We start from the raw sequence: 15,712 nt of genomic DNA, 5'->3' as shown, positions 1-15,712 counted from the left end.
AACTTGTCATATGCACAAGTAAATAGAGTCATAGAATACGAGTGTACAAACAGACCCTTCAGTCCATCTAGCCCATGCCGAACTATCATTCTGCCTAGTCACAGAGCCCTGCCTAGAGCCCTCCATACCCCTCCTATCCATGTGCCTATCCAAATTTCTCTTTAGTGCTGAAATCTAGCCCGCATCCACCACTTCCATTGACAGCTTGTTACACATTCTCGCCACCCGCTGACTGAGGAAGATCCCCCCCATATTCCCCTAAACACTTCACCTTTAACCCTTAACCTCGAGGACCTCTAGTTCTAAGTGCATCATTTCATTTGTACATGTAGCAGGCACAAGCAACAAGTTCACTGCTTTTTGGACTCTAAACTATTCAATCTGAAATCCCGCAAGAAAAAGCATAATTAATGAAAATAAGGTTAAAAATAATTGTAGTTGTTTCATCCTGAAATAAGCACAAAAACCTTACTCAGCTTTTTCCCCATCTTTCAGCCACTTTCCTGGTAGCAGCTTCTTCTGCAGTTCAAAGACGATAACAAAGAGGACTGCGTGTCCTCATAATCTAATCTAATATCACTGTCACATGAACCCTTGGGAAATGAGTCAGAACTCAGAGTAAAGCAGCATAAACGTTTGCCAAGTTGCTGAGGGAAAACGTAGTGAAGGGGGTTCACATGGTCTTCCACTGTGTTGTGACCTGATTCATTCCCCTGCAGCAAATAGACACAAGCCACTTTGAGCTACGAGCTCATAAAGGGGGCCAGTGATCACAGAACCTTGTACAATATAGACACACTGCCATCACTGTCAGTGATGCTTCTGGACAAAAGTGGAGTACTGAAAAAAATAAATCTAGTGTCCATGGTCTTTAATTTGCATCTATTAATATCCCACATCTTCAACAGTCAATTTCTCTTCATAAATATGGAAAAGTCCATTTGCACTGAATGATGTCATTAGATATGCATCTTGCATCAAGCAGTTATCAGATGTGTGAAAGTGATATACCCCGGCCAATTTTCCCAGTCGACCCAAAAATGATTGCATGCCTAGTCTAACATTTATAAATGGATTTTACATGTAAATTGTAAACAAAACAACATTTAAGAGGACATAATTTTAAGACACAAGAGCATTACACATGAATTGCATGCTGTCAATTTTTCTAGTTATATTCAAATTGAACTTTATTTTAAAATTTCATCTTAACAGCATGCATTGCAAAGAGTTAATATAATGTTGATAAAGCTCATCAGTTGTATTGATTTTAAGAAAATAAACATGCACTTTTTTAATATTTTGAACAGCAAAAGGTAACACAAGTAATTATCCGAATTCAGCTGAAGTTCAAGGGTGGCTGATGATTAGGATTGCTCATCTTATATAAAAATATTGCAAACAGTGAGCAGTTTAGGGTATTTTCCAGAGAGAAAGATGGACTTAATGCTTCAAGTTGATGACCAATTGACTGTTCTGATCCAGAGTCCTTGGCTTGAAGCATTAATCCTATGTATTTCTCTCCACCAAGGCTGTTTGATGTGCTGAAAGTTATTTATTTTCCTTTCACTTTATGCAGAAACTGCAATATTTTATATTCAACTCCTTCCCTCACCATCTTTAATTAAAACCATACACTAGGATTGAACTTTGCTGCAATATTTCTCAGCTCACTTACCACCTGTGGTTTGAAAATGGAGAATACAAGCTGAGGTTGATTTGTGAAACGGCTGAGTTTTGGTATGTACTATGCTCTGGGATCTACCCAGGTTCAAGAGTAAATCATTTTAATTGTCAGACTGAATTAGCGTGAATGAGACTCCAATGGAAATTACAACTCTGGAGCAGAAGACTGAGGGGAGGTTAACTGGGTGATCCATTGGGTAAGCAGCTGGAGAGGACAGATCTGGGGTAACATGGCATTATTTTGCTAGACTTCATGCATCTTGGGTCCTTTTAAACTTGAAAAGTTCACTTACTTTCAAAGCCTCTGCTTCTGTTCTTGCTGATTTAATTAGATGGGCAAGTAGGCCACATAAACTACCTGGAATACCTTCTGACTGACACACTAATGAAACATACCACACTAAAATATTACAGCAGTAGCATCAGAGTAACAAAATACTCCACAACAATGTTTTGTCATTGTCTCTGTTCCTTGTTAGTGATAACTTCTAAAAATAATAATTTTACAAGAACACAGGAGTACACTCAGTTAACTTTGGTTAACCTGGTCATCATGCTTTTGGGAAAATGTTGAAATTCATCGCTGAAGAAGTAACAGAAGAGTTAGTACATCATTCTAAATGGATTAAACGTGGCTGTATGAAAGGAAAAAAAAGTGTTTGACAAAGTTTAGTAGGCCTTTGAAGATCACCATTGCACAGAGCTGCAGTATTTAGAAAATGCACTCTAGTTATTTACCCGGGCTATTCTGATAGTACTTCTCAAACTCAAAACCTCTATCTCCAATTGCAAGGGCTGCAGATGTACAGAAGCACCACCACTTACCCTTGCCACCTTCCAATTTGCACATCACACTCACCTTACAATATATCCCTATTCCTCTGTTATTGCTGGATCAAAATTCTGGAATTCCCTTTCCAACAGTATAGCGGGTGCACCTTTATCAAAGGAATTTCAGCAGTCATGAGTATAGACGGATTCACTAATAGATAAAAGGATAAACCAACGGTCTTTAAAGGGGAAGTTTTGCTACAACTACAAAAGGCATTGGGCCACTACATACAGATTCACCATGTTTATTTATGAATTTACATGCATTAGAGATAGTTTTGAGAAGATTCACACTGTTGATTCCTAGAATGAGAGGGTTGTTTTGGGAACAGGTCAGGCCTGAATAGAAGGAGGAGAGGTAATCTTTTGAAAAATAAGGCTCTGAGTAGGATTGGCTGGATGGATGCTGAGAGGATGACGCCCCTCTTTGAGTTAATGAGGCTATCTCAAACAAGGAAGCTGAATAAGCAGTTTTAGAATGTGGGGGATGAGGGAGCTGCGGATGTCTTTCTTGTCTTGGGATTTTGCATCCTAAGAATTCTCTACCACAGTTCTGAAGCACGGATCACAGTTAAGTGGGATGTACTTTTGAACTATTGGGAAATAAGGAGTCTGGGCAGCAGAGAGAAAAGTGGGTTTGAGACCATGGTCAGAGATATGAATTGTATCTAACTGGTAATGGAGTCAAAAAGGTCTGAATGGCCTACTCCTGTTCCTTAAAAAAACCTCAGCACCTTAAGAAATCACAGTCTGAGATCAAATAACTGATAAGTGGAAAGGGTGAGTGTTAGGGGAGCCATGGAGTCATAAGTAGCTAGCCATCTGGACACAAGCTGGGGTCTGATCAGCCCCGGCCCGGTCACCTGGAGGAGGTTGTATGATGTTGAAAGACCCAAAATACCCAATGATTCCAGGAACATCACTGAAGATGTGTCCAGAAGCATCAATAGATGTATGTACACAGCTTACACCCTGAGTTAATCAGTGACAACCAGGAAAGACTGGGTGACAACCACGAAAAGAGTGGTGACGACTGGAGAGTCAGTGACAGCCCGGAGAGACGGCAACCAGGGCAGAACGGGCTGGCAACCCAATCTGCGTCCTCTGAGAGGAGGACCCCCACAAAAGCCACAAAAAATCTAAGGAAAAGATACCCCCAGGGGTGCCCGAGAAGGGGGGAGGATGAGTACCCCAGTCAGATGGACACAACGACATCAGACCCAGGCAATGAACAAACGACGATGAGGAACCAGTGTGCATGTGGCAAAATCTGCAAGAACGATCGCGGCTTGAAGATCCACCAAGCGAGGATGAAGTGTTTGGCGGGAGCAGGAGCAGCACAACGCGCAGGTGTCCAACCTGGTGAGACGAAGGAGGGGCCAGGCCCAGAGTCACCCCATAGTGCCCAGAACCTCCAAGTGTTGCAAACTAATCCCTCGAACATGAAGTCTAACAGGAGGTGGATCAAATGGCCTGCAGCTAACATGACTTCACTGTGGAAGCAGTTTGATGAAGATGTTAACCAAATTCTGGAGGCAACGGCAAAGGGAGGGGTTGATAGGAAGCTTCAAGTTATGACAACAATTAATGTTAGTATCGCAGCTGAACGGTTCGGAGAAGAGGAGAAGGAAGGCTCCAAAACATCTTACTCGAAGAACCAAACAGCACTGAGGATCCACAACATCAGGCAGGAGATGAAAGCGCTGAAGTCCCAACACAAGGAGGCAGGAGAAGAGGAGCACGTGGGCTTGGCCCAGCTGATGTGCATACTACGAAAGAAGATCAGGGTCCTCTGCCGGGCAGAGTGGCATCGGAGGCAGCGTCGTGAAAGGGCCCGAAAATGTGCTGCCTTTATCGCCAACCCCTTCAAGTTCACCAAGGAGTTGCTGGGGGAGAAGCGCAGTGGGAAACTGGCCTGTTCGCAGGAAGACATAGACCAACATCTGAAGAAGATGTACATTGATCCTGAAAGAGAGCAGGAGATGGGAGAGTGCGACATCCTAATAGACCCACCTGAACCGGATGTGCAGTTCGACGTGTCAGAGCTGCAACTAAAGGAAGTCAGAGAGGTCGTCCGCAAAGCAAGGGCAAGCTCGGCTCCAGGACCAAGCAACACCTTGTACAAAGTGTACAAGAACTGCCCCAAACTCCTGCTGCGTCTGTGGAAGATCCTGAGAATCTTCTGGAGAAGGGGGAAGATCCCAGAACAGTGGAGAGTGGCTGAAGGGGTGTGGATCCCGAAGGAGGAAAATGCCACCCAGATAGATCAGTTTCGCATCATCTCCCTGCTGTGTGTCAAGGCGAAGATCTTCTTCAGTGCAGTTTCCAACCGGCTGTGCACCTACCTAGCACAGAACACCTATATTGATACATCAGTCCAGAAGGGTGGCATATCAGGGATGCCGGGCTGTCTGGAGCACATCGGTGTGGTAACACAGCTCATCAAGGAGGCCAGAGAGAACAAGGGCAACCTGTCAGTATTGTGGCTCGACCTGTCAAATGCATATGGCTCCATTCCGCACAAGCTGGTGCAGCTCACACTGACCAAATATCATGCCCCCCAGCAGAATCAGAGACCCTATCACTGATTATTACAGCAACTTCAGGATGAGGGTCTCTTCAGGAGCAATTACTTCAACCTGGCACAAGGTGGAGGTCGGCATCATTACAGGGTGCACTATCTCAGTGACACTGTTCTCCCTAGCCATGAACATGCTCACTAAGTCTGCTGAACCAGAGTCCAGAGGGCCCAGAATGAATTCCGCTCAACGGCAACCACCTATCAGGGCATTCATGAATGACCTCACAGTCACCACAGAATCAGTCCCAGGCTGCCGGAGGATTCTGCAAGGGCTCAAAAAGCTGGTGGAGTGGGCCCGGATGCGTTTCAAACCTGCCAAATCAAGATCGATGGTGCTGCGGAAAGGGAATGTGGAGAACAAGTTCCGGTTCAGCATCGCAGGCACAGCCATCCCAACCATCACAGAAAAGCCAGTCAAGAGCTTAGGCAAAGTTTTTGACAGCTCTTTAAGGGACACAACATCCATTCAGGCAACCTGCACCGAGTTGGATAGCTGGCTGAAATCTATGGACAAGTCTGGCCTACCTGGGAAGTTTAAAGCCTGGGTGTATCAGCTTGGCATTCTTCCCAGAATCCTGTGGCCCCTCCTCGTCTATGCAGTTCCGATCTCGACAGTCGAAACCTTAGAGAGGAGGGTTAGCAACCACCTCAGGAGATGGCTGGGGCTGCCAAAGAGCCTGAGCAGCATCGCACTCTATGGACACCACAACAAACTGCAACTGTCCTTCAAATCCTTGGAGGAAGAATTCAAGGTAACAAGAGCCAGAGAAGTGCTACAGTATAGGGACTCAAATGTCCCGAAGGTGGCTAGAGCAGGGATCCAAGTAAGTACTGGCAGGAAGTGGAGGGCAGAGGAAGCTATTCAGGAGGCAGAGGCGAGGCTGCATCACAGGAGGCTGGTGGGAGTGGTCACACAAGGCCGAGCTGGGCTAGGATCCTTTCCAACTCCCCAAATGGACACCAGAGGGAAGGAAAGGCGTCGTCTAGTTCAGGAGGAGGTGCGAGCAGTAGTGGAGGCGATGAGAGCCTGCAAGGCGGTGGGAATGAAGCAACAGGGAGCTTGGACAAGATGGGAGAATGCGGTTGAGAGGAAAGTGACCTGGGCTGATCTTTGGAAAGCCGAACCACACCGCATCCAATTTCTCATCCAGGCAGTGTACGATGTGCTTCCAAGCCCATCAAACCTGCACACATGGGGCAAGGCAGAGTCACCTGTGCGCCCACTGTGCTCCAAGAGAGGAACCCTTGAGCACATCCTCAGCGGCTGTGCAAGGGCACTTGGTGAGGGACGGTACAGGTGGAGGCATGATCGGGTCCTGAAGACCATCGCTGAAGCCGTCAGCGCAGGAGTTGAGTGGGTGAAGTGGTCCCGACCCTCCAAGCAGACCATTGCCTTTGTCAGAGCTGGGGAGCAGCCAATACCCGCCAAAAGAACATCTGCAGGCATTCTGACCTCTGCAAGGGACTGGCAGCTGTTGGTGGACCTCGAACGGCAGCTGAAGTTCCCCAGCCATATCACAGCCACCACCCTGTGATCAGACATTGTCCTAGTGTCTGAGTCTACTAAGCAAGTGGTGTTGCTGGAGCTGACAGTCCCATGGGAAGATAGCTTGGAAGAGGCCTTTGAAAGGAAGCTCTCCAAGTACGCAGGACTGGTCAGCAACTGTCAGCAGGCTGGATGGAGAGCGAGGTGTCTCCCAGTGGAGGTTGGTTGTAGGGATTCGTAGCCCGTTCTTTAGTTAGAGCCTTCAGCATTTTGGGCATCGAGGGAGAGAGCAAGAGGAGAGCCATCCGCAGTACCACTGATGCGGCAGAGAGGGCCTCAAGATGGCTGTGGCTCAAAAGAGGGGAGCCATGGAGTCATAAGTAGCTAGCCATCTGGACACAAGCTGGGGTCTGATCAGCCCCGGCTTGGTCACCTGGAGGAGGTTGTATGATGTTGAAAGACCCGAAACACCCGATGATTCCAGGAACATCACTAAAGATGTGTCCAGAAGCATCAATAGATGTATGTACACAACAGTTAACAATTATATTTCAGGTGATATCCAAAATTCTAGTTCAAAATCCTCTAACCAATTCAATTACATCCAATAAAAATAAAACTTAAAACTAAAACTTCTGTTGTAAAATAAAATCTTTTAATTTTGTTTTTTGTTTCCCCCTCACCTCGTTATCACTTGAGGACTGTTAGAATTAGAACAGTTATGTTGCTGTCATTCTAAAATAGAAAAATGCTCAGAAATCAGTAAAATATTAAACTGTGAAATCAGAGTATCTCATTCTCAGAACCATCCAATCAGGATCTAATTTTATAGAACAAATAACAAAAAGTAATATTCAGATTAAAATCCTTGCAATATTATATAATATTATAAAGGTTTGTAAACTTGTGTTTAATTGCCAAATCATTTTCTCTGCGGCCTGGCCGAGTGGTTGCAGGTAATTTTTTAACTCAAATATTGAATTCATAACACTAAGGGTTCTGTATTTTTAAATGTTAATTTGACTATCAAAACAAAAGATGTAATTATACGTTAATCCAATTTGCCATATTATTTATTCTACTGCAAGCACAACTTCACAGACTGAACTACAAATTAAATTTGGAAGGCAAAATGACTTCTGGGTGCAGATGTTTTTTTTCTAAATTGCAAGTCGAAGTGTAAAGCTGACAGCTGGAGCAGGTTTGAGGAGCTGCAATGCTGGTCGTTGTGGAATGCTGCAATTTTTAAACTAAATTATAGTGGTGGGACCTTCCTTTGAATCAATGAAATCTGAAACCCAGATGAGTAACCGATACCATGAAAGCCATAATAATAGGTTTATAGTGAATACCCTCACAATTTATTCCCCACAATCAAGAGCAGATTATAACACATAATTTGTCACACAACAATAAGCCTCTCTTCAGTCCCATTTTTATGAAATGGACAAGCTGATTAATAAAATGAATACAGTCGTGAGTTGAACACAGGTTAGAAAAAAAAAGCACTGGGTATTTCTCATCTATCCTGCCATGTTCACCATAAACACAATCTGATCTATTCCCCAATGCATAACTAAGTGGATAAATGACAGGTCAATAAGAATGCTTTACTTGTGGATCACTGAGTCACTTTGCAGATGGTAAATAAATCTGCGTTGTTGATGCCACGGTGTTTTTAAGGAAGAGAGAAATCTGCAAATGAGTGAAATCCACCTTTGAGGAGAATAACCCTTCAATCAGTACTTAGACATTTTTAACTGGAAGCTAACTCTTAATAGAAAATAATGAGATCTTCAATATTTGCCTTTTATAGAATTAAAGCCAAATGAAACAAAATTAGTACACTAAGATATTTAATTTTCATTGCACAAGCAGTATTGCAGTATTTATATTGTGCTTTTTTTTATCAGGACAAATAGAAAGATTTAGATTTGGTAGAGCCTTTTGTTTCATATTGTGGGGTGGCACAGTAGACTAGTGGCTAGCTCAACACTTTACAGTACCAGCAACCCAGGTTCAATTCCCGCCACTGCCTGTAAGGAGTTTGCATGTTCTCCTCGTGACCACATGGGTTTCCTCAGGCTGCTCTGGTTTCCTCCCACAGTCTAAAGACGTACCGGTTGAAAGGTTAATTGGTCACTGTAAATAGTCCCATGGATTAAACGGGGGGATTTGCCAGGTGGCATGGCTCGAAGGGCTGGAAGGGCATATTCCACATTGTATCTGAATAAATGAATAAATAGATTTACTTAAGCCACCTCTGAATGCTGTTCAGCCAATGGAACAGGTTTTGAAATGTACTCATTACAGCCATGTAGGAGATGTGGCAGCTAAATTATGCACAAGAAGCCCCAACAAAAGGAATTATGAAAGATAGATAGATACTTTATTGATCCCAAAGGAAATTACAGTGACACAGTAGCATTACAAGTGCGCAGATATAAATATTAGTAGAGAAGTAGAAAGAATAAAAAATAAGTTACCACAAACAGTCTAACAGGAGGGGTTATCACTTCCCATCTATAGATTAACGTATTATAGAGCCTAATGGCCGAGGGTAAGCATGACCTTATATAGCGCTCTTTGGCACAGTGCAGTTGTCTTAGTCCATTATTAAAAGATGCTAATCTGTCCAGCCAATTTGGCATGCAGAGGGTGAAAAGCATTCTCCAGAATTGTCAGGAATTTCTGTAGGGTCCTTTGTTCTACCACATCCTCCAGTGTGTCCAGTTTGACTCTTATAACAGAACCCATCTTTCTAATCAGTTTATTGAATCTGTTGGCATCACCCATGTTGATGCCATTGCCCCAGCACACCACCACACAGAAGACTGTACGGGTGACAACAGACTGGTAGAACATGTGAAGGAGAGGCCTGTATACTCCAAAGGACCTCGGTCTTCTTATGAAGTAGAGGCAACTCTGGCCCTTCTTGTACACAGCCTCTGTGTTGGTGCTCCACTCATGTCTGTCATCCAGGTGCACTCCATGTACTTGTAGGTATTCACCATCAATAGTAACAGGGAGCAGTGCAAACTTAGTTTTCCTAAGGTCCATCTTCATATCCTTTGTCTCACTAATGTTGAGCTGCAGATGATTTAGCTTTCACTATTTGAGAAAGTCCTCCACCAGGGCCCTGTATTCATCCTCCCGTCCTCCCTTTAAACACACAGCTATTGCTGAGTCATCAGAGACTTTCTGCAGATGACATGATTCTGCGTTGTATCTGAAGTCCAAGGTGTACAGGATAAACAGGAAAGGAGCCAATACAGTTCCCTATGGGGCAACAGTGCTGCTTATAGCCATGTCTGACACACAGCTCTGAAGCTGCACAGACTGTGGTGCCAGTCAGGTTGTCCATTATCCAGGATACAATGGAAAAACCAATCTGCATTGAATGGGACTTTTCCCCCTGCAGTGAGGGCTGTACAGTAATGATGGCACTTGAGAAATCAAAAAAACACGGATCTTCACAGCGCTGCCCTGCTTATCCAAATGGGAGTAAGCTCTGTTCAGTAGGTAGAAGAACATTTATTTTTTACGCATTGCTGTCTGATGGCGAAACACTGCCCTGGATATATTTTCATCTTTAAAATAATGCCAGGAAGGAGTTTGGAAGGAGTAAGTAAGAAGAGTTTTATCAGAATGGACAAAATCAAGAGTATAGCTTGAATTTATTGCAAGGATTAAAAGGCAGATGAGGAAAAACATCTTCCATCCAAAGGATGGTAAGGAATTCGTACTCATTGTCTAAAAGCAAAATAGAAAGAGAAACCTCCATCATACTTAAACAGGATATAGATGTGTACTTGAAAACTGTGACCCGTAGGTCCTTGGCCCTAGTGCTGGAAGGTAGGAACAGGTTAGGAAACATCTCTTTCCATCCAGAACATGCACAATGGTCTGAACGGACTCCTTGTCTATCAAAATTCTTTATGTATCATCTACATTTAAGCACAAATAGAGATTTAGTTACATGTCTCATCTTTCTCACCCATTCAGCACCGCACTGGACTGTCTGCTGAGAATTTTGCACCCAGGTAAATGAAATGCCGTTCAAACTCACAGCTTTCTGACTGATAGAAAAGTGTGCAGAAACTGTGCAATGCTGCTCTAGTCTGTAGAAACGTAATTTGCTGTTGCTTTGCACCATGACACTATATTTTACAATTGTTTCATATGATTAAACTGTTAAGAAGTTACTGTGGGACAGCTAATAACAGACAATTGTCTAGAGCAGGAGTTCCAACCTTTTGCATGCCATCAACTAATACCATTAAGAAAAATGTCCATGGACCCTGGGCTGGGAACCCCTGGTCTAGAGACCCAGAATGAAATACTAAGGTAGTTTTGGTGGAGATTTAATAGACTGTTTATCAGCCACTAGTTTCAATTGGAATATTATGTCCACCACAGCATTACTAGTGAAAGAATATTCAAATACTTTGGTCACAGAAGTAAAATTTTAAAATGTACCTGGGTAAAAAATGGCTCATAGATTTCAACCCCTTTGTCTGATCCTTGTGACAGAATTTCCCTTCCACGGCGCCAACTGTATCGAACAGGTGGATTTGAATTGACTGAACACCGAAGGAACACAGTCCTCTCAAAGTAAAACTGTTCCTTTGCTTCACCAATACTCTGATGTACTGTCAGCACAGGGTCGTCCAAATCTAGAAAAGACAAACAAAAATTGAAGTTTAATATCAACCATTTCTAATATTGGAAGTGAAATTGAAATCTTAGGTAATAGTCTTGATTTCAAAGGTACAGAATTTTGATGTGCAATTGATTTTAATCTTCCACAACTTCTTCATATATTCATCAGGATGATTCATGCGAATAGACAAGAGGATTTGTACTAATTCACACTAATCCATTCTCAGATAACAGTAGTTTCCTGAATCTTGTAGCTATGAAAGAATGTCCAAGATGCATCAATGTTGTATCAGGTGCTCCATTGCCTTTCTGATCAAATTTGCCATCTTGTATCCTACTAGAATGCTACTGGCAAAATTCAAACTATGATGGTACAAACAAAATACGATGCCTTCTAACATGAGTGTACACATATAAAACAGTATAATCTAGATATTTTGTGCAGAATTTTATGCCTTAAAACAGATGAGAGGACAGGCTCTCTCTCACTAGCAAGATCTTGGATTTTGTTCTCTCGGTTACTCTTTCTAATCCTAGCAGTTGAATATCTTGGACCTCAGGGAACTTAATAACTAAAAATAGAGATGAGGAGTGTTGTATGCAATAGTTTAAAATCCAATAGCAGACATACTTCCCATTGGCTCAGCCAGAAAGCCTGTTAGTACTGCTAATGATCAGACTTCTAAATGATCTGATGCCCTCTTGATGTGCTCCCCAGACCTGCCCTCACTAAAATCTAATAACATTAGCTGGTGGTGAGTGTCAACCTCTTCTGCATCCAGACAGTCTCTCGGGATGGCAGGCAATGGTCACCACACTAGTTCCAAAAAGGTTTATCAGGTCCCACCATTAAATTGACTGCAGTCACTAAAACCTATGCTTTTTGATTCCTGACTGCAGATCCAACACTGAATCCAAGCCAACATCAGGGTGATAAAGATGCAATTTATGGGAACAACAGATTGTAGTGTGATTGTAAACACAGAAGAACTCAAATAGAGGATTTGGAAAACATTAGAGACTTAAATTATACGTTCTCATTCAAGTGATGACAATTTACTTCAGCCAAAACAAAAGAAAGGAGGGAGTGATTACTTCAAATCTCTCTGCTGGTAGCTGGTTTTTGAAAAGCGTGAAAAATGAAGTCGATAACAATTTTTAAAATAATTTTAAATGCTCTGGTTAAGCTGAAAGGGTAGACAAAATCAGAATAAAGGAGAAAAATATGACATAAGACATCTAATTCAAGCTTTTTACTGAAGAATAACATCACCATTGCATTTGTAAGGACTAGAATTGTTTTTTCAGCCTTGCTTGCAATCATTACATTTCAAATTGAAATGTATTGCTGATTATAATTGATGAAAGACTTTGAGTAACTTTTCAGCATGTCAAACTAACAGAGGAAGCAGATAATAATTGCAGAGAGTTAGCAAACAAGAACTTGCATCTGAAACACTTAGTAATTGGTCAATACCTGTATATCAAAGTCATTGCAAGTCAGTTTAGACTGATGGCTAATGCACAATACTCATGACAGTACAGTATATTAAAAATAGAATACTGTCTTCTTCCAATAATGAAGTAGCATGCTAAAGAGATGAGTGTTCACCTCATTACACAGGAATCACAGGTTTCACTTCGATCTGGCACAGCCTATTGTGAGAAGTATAATTACAAATCCTTGGTCAGGTTGCACCTCATTTAACTGCAATGTTTCATGCTGCTGGAAGATGAAGCACCATCACTTTCCTATGTAATAATTTGTGATCCTTTATATCGTATTCTTGCACAATGTAAGGCAGACAGTCCAAGCATGTTTTGGTCAGCAGTATCTAGACAAGAAGCTCATTGCAATTCTGGAAAAACAGACTGCGGCCAGGTTGTGCTAGTAACAGGGTTTCAACATGAGCTGAACAACTATTGTAAGGCAATAAACATTTTATTGCTTAACCTTAAGTTTCACTGATCTATCAAAACATTGGTGATCGATGCATGAAATTGGAACTCATAATATTGCAACGTTAAATGAAAGAAGAAATCTTTGAGTTTAAAAAAATGTTTTTACTTATTATATCATCCCCCAATTGGTTTGCTTATGCTACACTTCAGATATTTAAGAAAATAATAGCAGAAACATATCAAAAATTGCTTTATAATTGAATGTCTTATTTATTTCCTAATACATCCTGGGCATCAGGTTCCGTGTTTTAAAAAATGCAATTAAAATCTTATGGAAAGTGACTGTACATCAAAAATAAATATGACACTTACAAAAGATGAGAAAAACATGCTTAGAAAAATAGACTGGCAATTACTAAGTCAAAACATGATTGACTCAATACAAAATGCTGGAGGAACTCAGCAGGCCAGGCAGCATCAATGGAAAGCATACAATCGACATTTCAGATTGTTTTTAAAAGTAATCAGCCATAGAAGAAATTCTAACCTTAAATTGATTGTAATGTATTAATAAAACTATAAATTATAAAAATACAATAAAGTCATAAAAATAACTCAAATCTCTAGTTTGAATTGAATAAAGCTTCTTGATTCCCCTGAAAAGCTTCTTGAAGTATACACAGGGGGAAAGTTTTCAGTGCATATCTATCAATTAAATATTATATTACAGTTAGATTGATTTGAAATATCAATTTTAGAAATAAGATGAATGACTAATCTAACATTGCTGCGTCACTACATCAGTTTTACATGTGTTTGAAACAAAACACGTTTTATTTTTAAGTTCCAATTTCTTCATCACCTCATTCTATCATTTCATTAACTTCTGATAATGTTGGCCTCCTGTATCTTTCTACTTTATCTAATCGAGAAGTGGATGCTGGACTATTCATAAACTAGTTTTAGAATTATGTATCATCATTCCTTCGTTGTTCACACATATGAAAGGTCTTGTCTTCCCAATTTCATTCTGCAAAGAAATAGACACAATCTAAATTGGATCGCTAAAATACTTCTGTGAATATTAATTTAGAGATTTTTATCATTAATTCCTTAAATAAATATGCTATTGAGTAATAATCCCTCAGATAGCAACCTAAAGATTCTCAAACACAAGTTGAAAATAGAGACATAAAACACTACAGCACAGAAACAGGCCCTTCAGCCCATCTAGTCTGTGCTGAACCATTATTCTGCCTAATCCCACTGACCTGCACCTGAACCATACCTCTGCCATGCATCTACTTATCTAAAATAGTGACTTAGAGTTTGAACTATAACTTTTAAATTTGAACAATAGCTCCAAATATTGAACATAACACTGAACATGGTATTGCTGCAACTTTAGAACACTGGGAGTTCTTATCCTTCAGGGACTGGGGTCTTGAATGATTGTGAATGCATAAATAGATACATCATTAATATTTTTCTTTCCCAATAGCTCTGCTATAGCGCCATTGTGGGATTCTAGCAACATGTACAAAATGCTGGGGAACTCAGCAAGTTGGGCAGCATTTATGGAGAGGAACAAACAGTCAATGCTTTGGGTCAAGACCCTTCGTGAGCTTTGATGAGAAATTCCCCTCCATAATCTACGCCTGAGTTGCTAGGTTTCCCCAGCATTTTGTGTGCACTGCTCACAATGTCCAGCACCTGCAGAATCTCTCGTGTTTATTGCGGGATTTCAACTCAGTTTCTAGATCATGAGCGCAAAGATCTAGGTTTCTGACTCAGCACATTAACCACCAAGATGTACACATTATACGCATTGTATTATGTTATTTGGTGCTTCTAATCATAGAAACTTAAAGCACAAAAGGTCTAATTGCCTCTCTTGCCTTCACCCACTCTGAAAGATACCTTTTTGTTAGAATTTCATATTGTTGTCTTTCTCAAGCAACTCTGCAACTTGGTTCTCTTTCATTACGTTCTCTTCATTATCATTTTAAGGTTGATGATTTCTCTACACTTTCTGATAATGTATTCCAGATCAGAATAACCCAAAAACATGGAGACATTTCTCATCAAACTCCTGTTGTTTATTTAATACGCAAGTAAAGTTTGAGTAATCTTGTATATGTGTGGATTTATTAAGCATTCTTGTTCACTTCAATAATTCATTATGGGTTATATGCATAAATATCTGAATTGTATACATCAACATGGACACCTCACTTAAAAGTAAACTCGAATCTAGACCCACATTTCAGACTCCCGTGTATTCCTTTGAATTAGTTTAATGTTTTCAAGTTACAAAACATAACATCTCCTATTTCTTTTACCAGTCATTCAAAATCAAAGACCTTGAGTTTCTGAGCCAATTGCTAAAGAAAGTAGCTGCCTATATATTTTGTCAAAATTTCCATGATTACAGTTCCTCTTATGAAGGCTAATCCCAATTCTCCATTCTCTCCACACATCACAGCTGTTCTCCTGTTAAACTTCCTTAATGCTCTTTCTGGGGTCTTGATCACCTTCCTATTGTGTAGCATTCAGAACTGTGC

General features: G+C 41.1%; 1 protein-coding gene across 2 annotated transcripts in view; it reads right to left on the bottom strand.

The window, feature by feature from the left end:
- Nucleotides 1–15,712, bottom strand: part of mdga2a (MAM domain containing glycosylphosphatidylinositol anchor 2a) — a 1,048,869-nt gene that overhangs the window by 623,310 nt on the left and 409,847 nt on the right. For both annotated transcript variants that reach the window (XM_063047135.1, XM_063047145.1), the window contains exon 4: nucleotides 11,064–11,260. In XM_063047135.1, coding sequence (XP_062903205.1) covers nucleotides 11,064–11,260 — 197 coding nt within the window. The remainder of the gene's footprint in view (nucleotides 1–11,063; nucleotides 11,261–15,712) is intronic.

The sequence above is a fragment of the Mobula hypostoma genome, chromosome 1 (assembly GCF_963921235.1).
Source record: "Mobula hypostoma chromosome 1, sMobHyp1.1, whole genome shotgun sequence".
Taxonomy (NCBI): domain Eukaryota; kingdom Metazoa; phylum Chordata; class Chondrichthyes; order Myliobatiformes; family Myliobatidae; genus Mobula; species Mobula hypostoma.
The sequence above is the reverse complement of the archived record's forward strand: the minus strand, read 5'-3'. Positions and strand labels throughout refer to the sequence as shown.